The sequence below is a fragment of the Polyodon spathula genome, chromosome 23, assembly GCF_017654505.1.
Source record: "Polyodon spathula isolate WHYD16114869_AA chromosome 23, ASM1765450v1, whole genome shotgun sequence".
Classification (NCBI taxonomy): domain Eukaryota; kingdom Metazoa; phylum Chordata; class Actinopteri; order Acipenseriformes; family Polyodontidae; genus Polyodon; species Polyodon spathula.
The window spans coordinates 21,691,640-21,705,770 of record NC_054556.1 but is presented as its reverse complement, the minus strand read 5'-3'; the positions used below and the strand labels follow the sequence as shown (position 1 = coordinate 21,705,770).

The 14,131-nt window shown below is 40.5% G+C and overlaps 1 protein-coding gene across 1 annotated transcript; it reads right to left on the bottom strand.

Moving 5' to 3' along the window:
• Positions 1-446: 446 nt before the first annotated feature.
• LOC121297708 (transcription factor E2F1-like) lies at positions 447-12,289 on the bottom strand. The gene is made up of 7 exons (XM_041224155.1): positions 10,667-12,289; positions 9,620-9,710; positions 8,959-9,178; positions 8,611-8,763; positions 8,168-8,282; positions 7,340-7,565; positions 447-3,350 (listed from the first exon to the last, which is right to left on the bottom strand). The coding sequence occupies exons 1-7, from the start codon at positions 10,904-10,906 to the stop codon at positions 3,106-3,108; spliced, it is 1,290 nt and encodes a 429-aa protein (XP_041080089.1). The 5' UTR covers positions 10,907-12,289; the 3' UTR covers positions 447-3,105.
• Positions 12,290-14,131: the final 1,842 nt, after the last annotated feature.

Below are 14,131 nucleotides of genomic sequence, written 5' to 3'. Positions count from 1 at the left end.
AGGGGGAGCCGATGGAAACAAGCTTCTGATAATATCACTTTGTTACATTTCCTTAATATTCAGCAGAGTGTGACATTAACCAGTGATCCACCCCACTTAATATCACTCCAAATGGTCTGCATCAACTGTATTTTGACAGATTCTGTATACACTGTGCTCTACAGCCTTGTGGTCACACGATCACCCAGCGTGACCTGTAGAGAGTGTGTTCAGGGTTTTCTTAACCATTGCATATTAAAATGAAAGCATTCTAGGTTGTGTTAGAAAAAAAGAGAAAACATACTATCAGAAATAAAAAACATAATTGATTGCCTAGGATACTGATTGCGACACCACAAAGCATTACACTGAAGAAAAAAAAAAAAAAAAAAAAACACAAAACTTAATAATAAATAGGCTCTACATCTAGGTGATTAAGTAAGTTTTACAACTTTTTAATATGCATTTCCAAATTAACGGCACACTACAAAATTATTAACTTGAAATCTTGTCCAACTTACAGCTTTTCAAGAGCACACTGTTGGTCAACAGTGGGCTGGTCCAACTTGCTGGTTGTGTTCCTTCTGAACCTTAAATTAGAATAAATTCTTAACTCGCTTTCATAAGAGCCTTTTAGATCAGGACTGCAAACCACAACGGAGCAGGAAGTGTCTGCATTAGAAATCTCTACGAGACCAAAAGCACAGTTCAGCATGATTTTCCCATGACATCACTGATCAAGTTTACTTAGAAAATACACGGTGTTTCCAAGAGGATCCAGTTCCATGCCAGTCCACAGGGCGATTGGGCTGACTGGAACGGAGGTAGCCCTCGTTGAGTTTTGTGTGAGCAATGATTCAGACTGTTTCATATTAATATTACTCAAATCTTTTTAGAAGACTGTGTGAAGGTGCTTTGACTGGAGTTTGGGAGATGCTCCAGTTCTAGTTGCTCGCAATAGACATATGTAACACAGGCTAGATGGGTGAAAGTTTCTGTCTATTTAGTGAAAAGATTACACAATTTAGTTGATATAGCCACACAGCTGAAAATAAGAACATAAAATTACTACCAGCACTTTTTTTATTTTTATTTATCTAGTGTGCCCAATAATTTTACCCCTGATTTTCTCCCCAATTTGGAATATCTCCTTACAATTCCCCAAACAGCTCAGGAGATCAGATTCACTGGTTGTCCTCCGATCCAACGACCAAGCTAGCTAGCTTCCTCTTTTACATCCAGGCACTGAAGTTTAATTACTTTCTCCTTTAAACATGTGGTCTTTAAATCCATTCATACACAACTGTATTTTTATTTAAAACTTTCAATTTTTTTTTTTTTTTTTTTGGATTGTAAAAATCTGACTTCCACAAATGCATAACATGAATCTTACCACTTAATTTTACAAAAGTAATAAACTGATAATCTTTGCCTTCGTTAGATGGGAGCTTTATCCCATGGCTCTGTCAAACAACAAAAGAAAAACTCCATAGGAAAATATAAACATTGCTGTATTTAAGGACACAACAGCCTTAAGTTATTCGTTCAATAAGCAACTCTATCACCAGATCAATATGCCCAAGATTAAATAATTAAAACAATATAAACCAACAAATTCAAAAACAAACTGATATCACACAGTACAAAAAAAGTGCCTTATAAAAACCTCTGTGCATAAGATTTAAATGAAGTCCTACCAATTAAAAACTAAAAAAGTTGAATCTTGGCAGAGAAACTAAACTATTACAAAATAAATATATAAAAGCTATTCCTAGGTCTTTTGTTCTTTCTTCTTAGAAACAAGGTCCCTTTAAGTGACCACTTACTATGCTTTCCAGTTTCAGTTTATAGCTTTGCATTCGCAATCCATTTAGTGATCTGAATGCTATAGTCCTGTAACTATTAATCCTGCTGCAGTTTCCCCCCCGCACAGGGGTCTGAGCTCTTAGAAACATGCTGGAGGCTGAGATAGAGCAGGATTCAAAGTTTTAGAAGGTGGCTCTGTTTTATATAATTAAGATAGACTTCATGATCTTCAGCACTCTCTAAAAAGACAAGGTGCAACAGGATTTCAGTTACAATTACTACAAGACAGTACATTGTGTCTTTTTGGAATGAGCTTGGACTGTAGTTAAAAGGGGAGTTATTTGCCTTCCAAACATAGTACTGCCAAAACACAGCTCCTTTAATGACATCCTAACATTGCCTTGGTCACAGTGAAGAGCATGCAGCTTGAGATGTTATTGTTAGCAGGGTCTGAAATAATTCTGACTGTTTCTAGGTTCTGTTGCTCCATTATTAAGTTCTATGTTTTCTCTAAATCTGCTTTTACCTGGTCTGGAGAATCCTAAATGCCAGCCTTCCTCATTGTATTCAAATCATGTAACATTGACTCTGCCAGCCCCACCTGCTCTACATGTAGATATAGGCAGTGGGTGTGGTTGGTACAGTGGAAAGGTTGCATGGTCACGTGATTTAAATGGAATGAGGAAAGCTGCTGAGTCACACTACTTAGAACTCTCCAGACAAGCTCAAGTGTGGAAAATGATAATTACTCAACATTAGAGCAAGTGAAACCAGTATCAATTAGAAACTTCAAACACCATCAAATGTGAAAAAAGATACATAAAAATGATATTTGAATCAACATAATCTTTAACATTAAAGTTTGACTTCACGTTTAATTGTGAAGTGACTGAAATCGGTTCAGGTGCATCTGAACTGATTGCTTGCTAATCAAACAAAATGGCAGTTTATTAGAAGAATGGAAATTGGTTTTGCAAAGAACTTGCAGACAAAACCACCGGACTATTTTGGCAGTGTTGGAAACCAGCCTCAGAAATATTCAGCAAGAGTTTGAGTGCCAGGATAGATCACTCTTGTGGAAGGCACCACCACTTTGTGAAAAAGGCATGGATCATTACAACGTCGGAGTCTGTGATTGGCCCAGTTTCAAGCTACTCAACAAGGGACTAGTCTATTTATTCAGCATCCAATCAGACAAATGGTGTACCAAGTAGAAGAGAGCTGGGGACCGCCATGACTATGAAGTGATAAGCAAGAAACAAACGACAGCAAGAGAAGCATCATTACATTACCCCTCCCCCTCCCCATTCTGTACATCTTTCAAAAATCCAACGGGGTCAAGTCTCCAAAGTCACAGTCAAACAGTTCACTCACACCCTCCCCCTCCCCCAATCCAAAATGGTAGTCATGATTTTGGGGCGGGGAAAGGTTGATAAAGGAATCCAATGGAAGGGAGAAATCCTCAGAGTTCCTATCCAGCTGGTAACTGGAAGACATCAGAGGCGAGAGGTTACCAAAGTCAGGTAGCCCCCTCAATGGAGATAAAGCGTCTGTCAGCAGAGGCTCTGTAGGGAAATGAAAAATAAGTGATGGTTTAAAAAAATAGAAAAAGCAAAGTTACTCAGGCAAAACTTAAGCGGATCAGCATTGCCTTTATCAGTGTGCAGCAAGATATATCCATCATAGATACCTCTCGTTACACACAAGATACTTAACAGGAAGTAGCATTGCACTAGCTACTTCACCTGCTACAACGTGAATAACACTGATCATAGTGGAATAAACATTGTGAAGTCAGGGATATTGAACACAGACCCTAGCTGTGCCGCAAAGCTTCAAGACTCTCTGTATTCCCACGATATCGAATATTCTAGTTTCTAGACATTATTAAGATCAACACCCATGCAACTACACTGCTTCTCGGCCTTCTCATTTCAATCCCGGAGTTTTGTTTCCACGGACACCGTGAATCGTGATGGACCAATCAGTTTCGAACTTACAAGCGACGTTGGCGATATACCCGAGTCAGTAACCATACAACAGAGTTATGAAATTGTATAACTTTTTTTTTTGTTAAATAAACAACCTTTTCTAAGTAAGACCGTTTTTACTTGGGAGTATACAAAATACAGTGAGTATGTTATAGCATTGTAAAATGTCTTATGCAGTGACTTAGAAGATCGATCTGAAACCTAGCATATAATTAATTAATTCAGGAAACAATTATTTGCATTGTACATTTAATTATAATTATGATTGTTGATTATTTTATTTGTATGTGCTTTGTTTTCCTGATTCAGTCTTTAAATGAAAAATCACTATCAGCTACAAGATCATGAGTACTGCTGCATAATCAGTTGCTGTAAAACTGTGGTCTAGTATTGACTGTATACAGACAACATGTAGATACAGATAAAAAGTACACCCACACACATACGCATAAACACATACTGTTATTACCTATCTATGTTTAAATAGGCACAGTATTACTAATGATTGAAGACAAAGGTTCTTTCTTTTACAAGACTATCTAAATTCCCTTTTTAATGTACGGTATGAATCGCCTCTTCCTCTTTTGTTGATGTCACGCTTTGATACATCTTCCCAAAGCAGTCATATTTTCTTTGTTCATTAGGTAAGAGCAGCAGTGGAGGGGGGGGGGGGGGGGGGGGGGTATTTTCATGCTAAATGTAATGCTAGAAAGTACTTTTTCACCTGGGAAAAAGGGAATTGATGCGCTGGTGTGGCATGGTCTACTGGCTGTCAAAAAAAAACCAAAACAAAATGATGCAACGCAAAGCGCTGGTGTGTCCAGGCCTTTAGGGAGCTAAAAGGTATGGTGCAAACATAGATACACAGTATACAAAGTGTAGTCATTAAACGAATGGGTTAACTCTGCATTTGCTTTCACTTTGAAACTTTTCACTCCTACGCACTCACCAGCTGTATAGTTGGCTCATCGAACTGAGTGCCTCTTGTGGCGACACATTCTCAAAAAACTGTGCTTCAACAGTACATTCAAAGTCTTATACAGAGCGTATACAATCTATGTTAATAAATTTTACACTTTTCCAGGGTTCTACATAAACATTCATACTTTAATGAATTAATTGAGGGGAATAGTAGTTCCTTGTGCCAAGTTATCAGCAAAGGGCGAGAACTGCCAGACTCTCTACACAGCAAGGACAGTTTATGTGTTTAGGTATTGGCGCAGCAAAAGTAAATCAGCTAAAAGCACCATTTCACTTTTACATTTGTAGTTCCCAACACTCGTAGGCAAACTGTAGAAAAAAAAAGTCAATACCTGTCATACAGTAAGAGAAATAAGTTGCCAAAGTATGGGAAAAAGCGTGTTGGATTTTAAACTATAACCTTCAGTTTGCAAGCATGTTGGGTTACTGTCAGTGCTACATGATTAGTTGAGACAAGCAGTATTTCGAAAGATGTTAGCTATGCTAAAGATGTTAGCTTTCTCAGGCACAATAAAAGGCACTTGTATGAAAAACACAAGCCAAGTTAGTAGAAACAATTCGGGCAACCTTGGCCCCCATCGGTTTTACAGTTGTGCCTATTTGCTTGGTGCGGGGCAAGGTTGCCCCAATGGTTTCTTGAAACTTGGCTTATGTTTGATATCTCAACTTCAAATGGCTGGGCACTTTTGATAACTTGGTGTTTTTTCACATTTCCAATGTGTTTTTGTTTCAGATTTAATACAAATTAAAGCTAGCAAACCGTGTACTGCAGTGTTTTGTGAGAGACAGCAAGCACCAGCCAAAAAGGGAAGCTTCACCAGATTTCCTTTAGCAGCTCATGCTAATTGCCTAAGGAAGTAGTATGTCGGTTTATGCTAATCTGTATTAATAAAATGAGTAAGAAATAATATATATATAAATTGTATATAAGTGTAATTTGTAGACCAAAGTGATTTTCCATTTCAACATTACTCTTTTCTATTTGATAAGTCATTTCCATGTTTTTCCATTTCATGTACCTATTACTTGATATTTATGTACAGGACTTTCAACTCCAGTGTTCAAGTAAATGCCAATACATTATTTATTGTTATTGGCATTTATTTTAATCAAGCAACAGTTAATTGAAAAAATATTAAAACGAAAGAAAAAATACAACTTGCTGTAGAAATCGCATTCATTCTTACAGAAAATGAAACAGAAACGAACTTCTGAAAACTGTAAAATCAACAGGGCTCAAAATTGCATTTTTAAAAATGATTTATTAATGCACTTTGTCTGACTTGGTTGTTAATGAGAACGGTGCCGTGGGAAAGGGTGTATACTCAGAATCTTGGGAAGACTGAAACTAAGCACTGGTTGGTTCCATGAATATTTTTACCAATTTAAAATTGGTCTTGTTTTTGTTTAGTTTTTTTGGTGGTTTTTTTTGTATAAAATGCAAAAGAAAAAATGGAATACATGAAATAATAGAAAACAAAACAGAGCTTATGGCTTACCTTTTCTGTATTCAAATTTACTACCAATGAATACGGCTTCATATCTTTAATTTAGAAATTGCTTCACACTTTTCTCTTCTGGCTCACTTGGTATTATGTTATCAATGGGACATTGTTTGTTTTGTGCCTGAAATATAATTTCTGATTCATTGGTGTCTCGTTCGGTTTTTCTTTCTCCACTTTTTTCTGTGCAATAAATTATTGCAAAACCGAACAGTTTGCTTAAATACGTGGACTTTACTTACTTTGAAATGTGTACCAAGACAAGTTTGTGTTTTTAAAATTATAAACATTTTGCAATTACTTTGTAAGTTACACACTTATACGCTGGGGGAGGACCCCCATAGCCCCCTGCAGCAGTGCTGGGGGAGGACCCCCATACCCCCCCCCTGCATCCACGCTGGTGGAGGACCCCCATAGCCCCCTGCAGCTGCGCTGGCGGGGATGGACCTCCATAGCCCCCTGCAGCCGCGCTGGTGGGGGGGGGGGAGGACCCACATAGCCCCCTGCAGCTGCGCTGGGGGGGAGGACCCCCATAGCCCCCTGCAGCCACGCTGGGGGGGAAGGACCCCCATAGCCCCCTGCAGCCGCACAGGGGGGGGAAGGACCCCCATAGCCCCCTGCAGCCGCGCAGGGGGGGTGAAGGACCCCCATAGCCCCCTGCAGCCGCGCAGGGGGGGTGAAGGACCCCCATAGCCCCCTGCAGCCGCGCAGGGGGGGTGAAGGACCCCCATAGCCCCCTGCAGCCGCACAGAGGGGGAAGGACCCCCATAGCCTCCTGCAGCTGTGCTGGGGGGGTGAAGGACCCTGATAGCCCCCTGCAGCCACGCTGGGGAAGGACACCCATAGCCCCTTGCAGCCGCGCTGGGGCAGCACACCCATACCCCCCTGCCTTCTACTTAGGATTTCTAGTCTCTTACTTTAAATGAAAATGAAAAGACTGGCTACTATACGCTTTGTTGTACTTTAGTTTTGTATGCTACAGAAACCAGAGGAAACTTTACAGCATGGGTAAATGATCTGATTACACCCCAGTGCCTCCAGTCTGCAAATCTGATGAAATGTTAAAAACTAGAGACTCACCTTGTCCGCTTGCAATTAACAGGGGAGCCAATGACACTTCCTGGGAGGATCTGCAGGGCGGGGATTCTGTGGTGGTTACTGGGGTTACGGCATGCAGTAGTGGATCCTGATTGGCTGCTTTGGAAGGGCTGTTGCCAGTCACAGGACTGCAGACTCCTACCCCATCCTCTGGGCACAGGAACACATCAATGGGGCCTTGGGGGCTTTTCAAAGAAATCTGCATCCCCTTGAAATACAAAGAGCACTTGTGTTTTTGTGTTTGTTGTTTTTTTTAGGTTGCTTTAATCAGAATAATAAAAATATACATATTTACTAACACCCAAATTTCTACTATGTCTGAAATGTTTGTCATGGGTGTATACTAACAACTGAAACAATCTTAAACAGACAGAACTTTGCTAGTCAACTCCTATCACTGCTAATTTATCACACACTACTTCACAATATACACCTATGGAGCTTTGCAATGTTAATGAGCTACTGAAGACAAAGCAATGAAGGGGTTAGCTTGACAGTTTCAAAATACAGTACAGTAATAATACTACACTGACCACCAGGGGGGTGCAGAACAAATCATTTCCATAACTTAATGTGTCATTCTAACTTTCTTCCTGTAGATGGCACCAAAATATTATAAATGAAACACAAAACAATGACCTGCAGTACAGAACAAATGGCACACATATTCAAACAGACACAGTAATCCTGGACTTAATAGGTGGTCCAGTATTCGTTCTAATTGGGATGTGTGAAACCAGGCATCAATGCGAAATGGAAAGTGGAAAGACTGGGTAATGGCTCCAGAACCCCTGCTTCGCCCCGCCTCACCTCACTGGGGTCCGAGACCTGCATCTGTGTTCCAGGAGGGGCCTTCACCACCATCAGCAGCTGGTCCGGGGGGTCGACTGTGTTCCTCAGGTCCTGGCACATCACGTACGCCAACGTGCGAGTGGTTAAGGAGACTGGCAACAAGGTCGAAAGCGTTTAGTTTCCAGATAACTGGATCCATACCACCACATTGCTAGCGTCTACGCTTTCGCTCCAGTTCAAACTTCTCCCTGGAACGGAAGTTTTGGACACAACAAAGCCACGCATTGTAATTTTAGCAACCCCTGCAAATGAAGTAGACTGTGATAAAAATTGAAGAGGAAATGAAACCAAACTATATTCTTGCTACTAGTTCCACTCAAGCGCTGGACTAACGTTGAATATGTTAAGAAACATATTAGCCCCAGGATTGCATGCACACCGGCTAGTTCAGTGAAGGATATTTTTTGTTCTGAGGGTCCTCCGTCAGCAGTTTCAGCTGCAGGTTACACTTTGTGATGAGCTCGTCCAGTCTCTGCTCTGTCTCTCCCAGATCACTCACCTCCTTCACCAGCGCCTGGCACCGGGCACCAGACACCCCATCCAGACGGCTGCCCCTGAGAAAGAGAAAGATAGAGACACTGTGCTTACAACCTACAGCTTTTTAATGTCAAGTTCAGTGTTTGTATTTTTATTTAACATGAGCGCGCATAAATCCTGCAGGGATCTCTGAATTACAATATAGTATTAAAGGTGAGCTTGAGTCAGGGACTACACACTGGGGAAGCAGCTTGTGACCGGGCGAGACTCACAGCCACTGAATGTTGTTCTTGGATTTCTTGGTGATGAGCTGGATCCCCTCCAGCACATTGGTGATGTCGTAGATTCGCCTCTTCTGCACCTCCAGCACCTGAGAAGCCAGGTTAAGGTCGACCACGCCGTCGGGGGACTGGGCCAGCAGCTCCAGGAAGCGCTTGGTGGTCAGGTTCAGGGAGGTGTCATAGCGGGACTTCTCACCGGGGGACTTCAATCCTGGGGAGGGAGAATGTCAGGGTAACACACCAACACAGCTGGCTCAGGACCCCGTGCTTTCATCTGGAAACATTCCCAAACCAGCGTGGAAGTCTTTTACCCAGATGTCAGTTTTGTTCTGTCTTTACACTACTGCTTCAGGGCTGATTAAAGGCAGGTTTCCAAGTTTAGATAGGTTGGGAAAGCAGGACAATTAGAGCAGATCATTAGGGTAAAGTAGGTATCTCTTTAGAGCTAGTTAGCCAGATTTAAAATAACCAATGCAAAATCATGCTTTTAAAGGATTTCCTGTTAAATATGTATGCATTCTAAGGGGAGGACAGGGGCTCGATTTTGGGTTCCGCACACAGCTGGCATGTTGCATTAATTTCTGTTGCAGGCTTAGCTTGGTTCTGTGCTACATGAGAGTTTTGAAATGAGGTTGCCTTATTTAGTGCATACCTGGCTCTCCTACCCGGCCCCTGCCTCGCGGAATATGCTTGGTTTCTGCCACGTATTGGTGGTCAGTCTCCAGGTCCAGCTTCCTTTTTACCTGCAAGGACAGGTCAGGTTAACAAAACATTCACATTCAGATTACAGTGACTACAATTATTATGTTGCTACGTACTCAACAGTGGCATTGACTTGTTTCTATATTGCCGCCCACAAAATATGCAAGCATGAGATGCTAAGTTTCAGCATGGTGTTGTAAAGTGTGAAATACTCCTGTCTTACATAGGGGGGAACCCATAATGATATCTTGTCTACAGGTTGCGGCATATTGTACTACAGGCCTATCTTATGGACTTTTTTTTTATGGACTATACCCACTCTGAATCAAGTTTGCAGTCAACAATGCCCCTTTAAAAACTGTTTAGGAGTTTCACATTTGTTTTCAAATTTCACATTTTGCAGCTGAATGCTTAACCAAAGACACGGTTTATAAACTTTTCAATGACAGTACTCTACTTAAACAGTGGGTAAAGTTGTGGACATAGGGCCCTATATTACCACCTGGGATGCAAACTAATTCCTCAGACTCTTGAAATGTATTTAAAGGCACAACACAACGTTTAGTCACCTAGTGGACATTTAACAAATTACATGTTGATATTAATCGGTTTAGTGAATCACAAAGTTTAGGGTCATTCGGGATTAGCAGTAAAGTACCCTTCAGCTCCTGCTTGCAATGCCCCATACTTTAAAAAAAAAAAAAAAAGAAGTGTTTAGTGTAATTCATATTAGTGACTTTGTGTCCTTTATTGCAGTTAACAGCAAAAATATTAAAAGGTACGTGTGTAGTCAGTGACAATACTGAATGTTGAATGTTGAATGTTTAATGTGCAACTCGTTTTTTGTCTGTTTAATACAGTAAATAAGTCAACGTGCTGTATGTGTGCTGGAATCTGCTGTAGTAGAACACACACGTGTTGAAAAGCATGTACTCTTACTACGGCGTGGGGGTAAAAAAAAAAAAAAAAAAAAAAAAATGAAAAAGCTGCAATTTACCGGCGGCCTCCCCAAGGTGGGTCTCCTTCCTCCATCCCCAGGTCTTGGGCCCTGTGGAGTGGCGAACAGCAACATTTCACCGCCCGTACCGGAGGTTGCGGGGTGCAAATCCACATTTCCGGGTGTCGAAATGATCACGATCTGTTGCTGGTCTAACTCGATACCCCCGGCTTCTAAAATTGATTCAAAATCAGCCAAAAGATCCTCCGAGGTCTGCCCCGATACAAGCTGTTGTGACATGGCCCGTCAGCGGTTCTTTTTAATAAGGCAAAGCTGTCTCTGTTGTTCTGTGTTTGTTAAAAGTCGGCTCGTGGGCTGCAATAACTGTTGGACATCTCTGTATCTGTACAGTATACACAACTTTGAGGTATCAAAAAAATAAAGCGTATTTTAAAAGTATGAATTAGGAAACACCTCCTTCCCGTGATGCGTTACAACGCATAGAACAAATAAAAGCAGACCAAGCTGTGGTTAAGAGATACATTTAACTTTTATCACAGAATATCTGATTGCATAATTTAAAATAAATGAAGCACAATTTCTTTTAAAACATCGTAGCAAATTGTGACTGCGGTTATAAAAATACAAAAGCAAATGGCAAATCAGCTAACTGCAAATGCCTCCCGACTGAAAAAAACCCTCAAAAACAATGATTACATTTCTCGCAGGTCCTATAATGTCAAGTATTGCAAGTTCAAAACGCGATTAATGTTTCTTCATTTAGCAGTGCAAGTGCCTGCAAATTAGTTTCACTTTCCCAGTCCATGGAACTCGGGTCATTTTGGGATTCGAATATTAATAGTATCACTAACATTAATTCGTGTGTTTCTTATTCCCAGCGCTCACATAATATATTACTACAAAGTGTCTTTCAATCTGCTAAACCAGTTTACGTTTGCCTAAATCGGCCTCTGCGTTATGAAATACGATTTGTATAAGCAGAAAATATCATTTTAATTCTGATGCACAATTCGCTGCTTTTGCTGAAGCGGTTCAGAACAGGTTAATGCACAAGCATGCAGAGAGATCAAACCAGTCCGACTTGCAGAGTAGTTTTCGTGTTGCTTTATAATCATATTGTTAAGGTTAGCTCCCCTGGCTTTACTTAGTGCTGGTTCACTATGTCTCCATATTTAGACCGCTAGTAAACTGTACAAAATACATAATGAACATGAGCTTGTTCTTCGCTCAGATTTAGGGTGCTTCTTTGTTAATTTATCTCAGTCATTTTGGTTTATTTCCTGTCTCCAAAAACTTATGCGAAAAGTATTCCTGCAACCATACAGTACCATATATTTAACAGAAATGGTTAATATTTATAGTATTGTATACAAGGATAAAAAAAAAAGTGATCTGGACATTCAAGTAGAGTTTACACCACAATATTGATCCGTCCGATCGCTTCCGGCTGCATCCACTTTGTCATTGTCAGGCATTCAATCCAGGAAGACTGAGAAAAAGCCAAACGGGAACCCCGGCTGAGCTCTCCTGGGCGGGTACCTGTCCAGGGAATAAAAGTTTCTACCCTCTATGTTTTTGAGCCGATCACCTTGCCCCTTCCACAGCTGTGTTGTTGTTATTGTGCTGTTCTTCTGCATCAGCTGATCCGGCAAGCGCAGGGGTTTACGCGCCAAATCTTTTTTGCCGCGAAACCTGCACATGTGACCCTGGCTCATTCTGATTAGCGGAGCCGCAGGAACCCTTCCTGGAAACCAACACAGCGCCGGACTGCCATTGGCCCAGAGATGAATCCCTCCCAGGGTGACGACATAGGTTGGAAGCGGCGTTCTGGTGGTCTGATAGAGAGTTCTGTGCACTAATCATGGGTCGCCAAGAACCTTCTAAAGGTCACAATTGGCCCAGTACTTTACTAACAAACCAATAGGAAGAGAATTAATGTCGGTCGTTGTATTATTCTGGGTTGTGTTCTACTCCCTTCTCTGGGGAAAAGAGCCCTTTTTGTTCCCAAACGTCTAAGGGGTTGTTCACAAGGTAATAGTCGTTTATAAATACAATAATCGTAACATATTATAAGAAATGCAAACTTTGCACAAGAATAAAGTCTTACCTAAACCATCGAGGCCATTGGGGCATTTTAAATGTATTTTTCAACATTTTGAAAACGAAAGCAAACCATTGCTTCCTGTGCTAATATAAAGTCCAGTAAAACGGCAAGTCAGAAACACATTGAACAGGTCTTACTGGATCAATTAGTCAACTTTGCCCTCTGTGGTGCTACTTTGCTACGCCCTGCCGGGAGAGCTATCCTTACAGACTAGACTGTCCGCCCATAAGAAGACACCAGGTGGACATGTTGATAAGGCCACCAGCCCCTGCTGCAGAGAACAGTCCAGTCATCTGCCTGTATTACATTCAAATGCTGTTGCTAGGGAGGACCCAGCACTTAAATCCATATTAGGAAGCTTCTCTGAATTCACTTTACTTAAGCTCATCCATATAGGCTGGTTAAAAAGATCACAGTAATAGCATTGATTGAATGTTGATCACATAAGTATACATCTATAAATTATAAACAAAAACTTTATAAAAGTGCTAGTTCAAGCGTTTTTCAGCTTGAATTAGTTTAAGTTGTAACTCTGAATTGCGTATGCAAAATGGGGAAATTCACCAATATGAGAGTACTGTACTTCAATAGAAAGCATCAAAGCGTATTGAAGGGTCCAGAGAAACTATTTCAATGTATTCTTCATACAATAATACACGTTTCTGCGCTTTCTAGTCTGAAGACACATTTTTCAACAATCATTTTTAGAACATGTTTACAACGTTAGATTTAATTATTTTTTTTTTATTTTATCCCAATAGATAACAGTATTTTTTTTACAATAATTCAAATCAAATATAAAGTGTGTATTTAGAAATGCTACCAGCGGTAAAATAAATTAAACAAATCATAAATACGTGTTAAACATGGTTGGGATTAGGGAAAAAAGCAAACAGTTTCTGTGCTGTACAATACAGTAATGATACAGTCAACACTGTCAAATCGATGACAAATGCAATTGTTGGCATTGTCCCACTATGACATCACATCTTGTGGTAATAATAGATTTAATTCTACCAGTACTTCAATGCACCTATTATAGACATGCTCAAGCAACGTTCATATTGACAAAGACAGACTATCCGATCTTATTTATGATCCTTCTACTAAGAAGTTGATGGCCCATTATACCTTCTTGCAGAGATGTTTGCACAGAAGTTGCCTAGCAGTTTGAGCCAGTGCAAGTATAGTATGCATGTTTGAGCTCAGGTTTAATCAATGCGGCTCAAGCTATTTTGTGATTCTAATGGTGAGTGACAGAAGCAATAAAACAGAACTAAAATGTACAATAAAAAACTCACATCTATATACAGCATTTGAACTCATCCCCTGCCTCTAGGATGTGTACATTCACTGTTCTGCCATCTTGATATCAGAGGTTCTCATCCATATATAATATA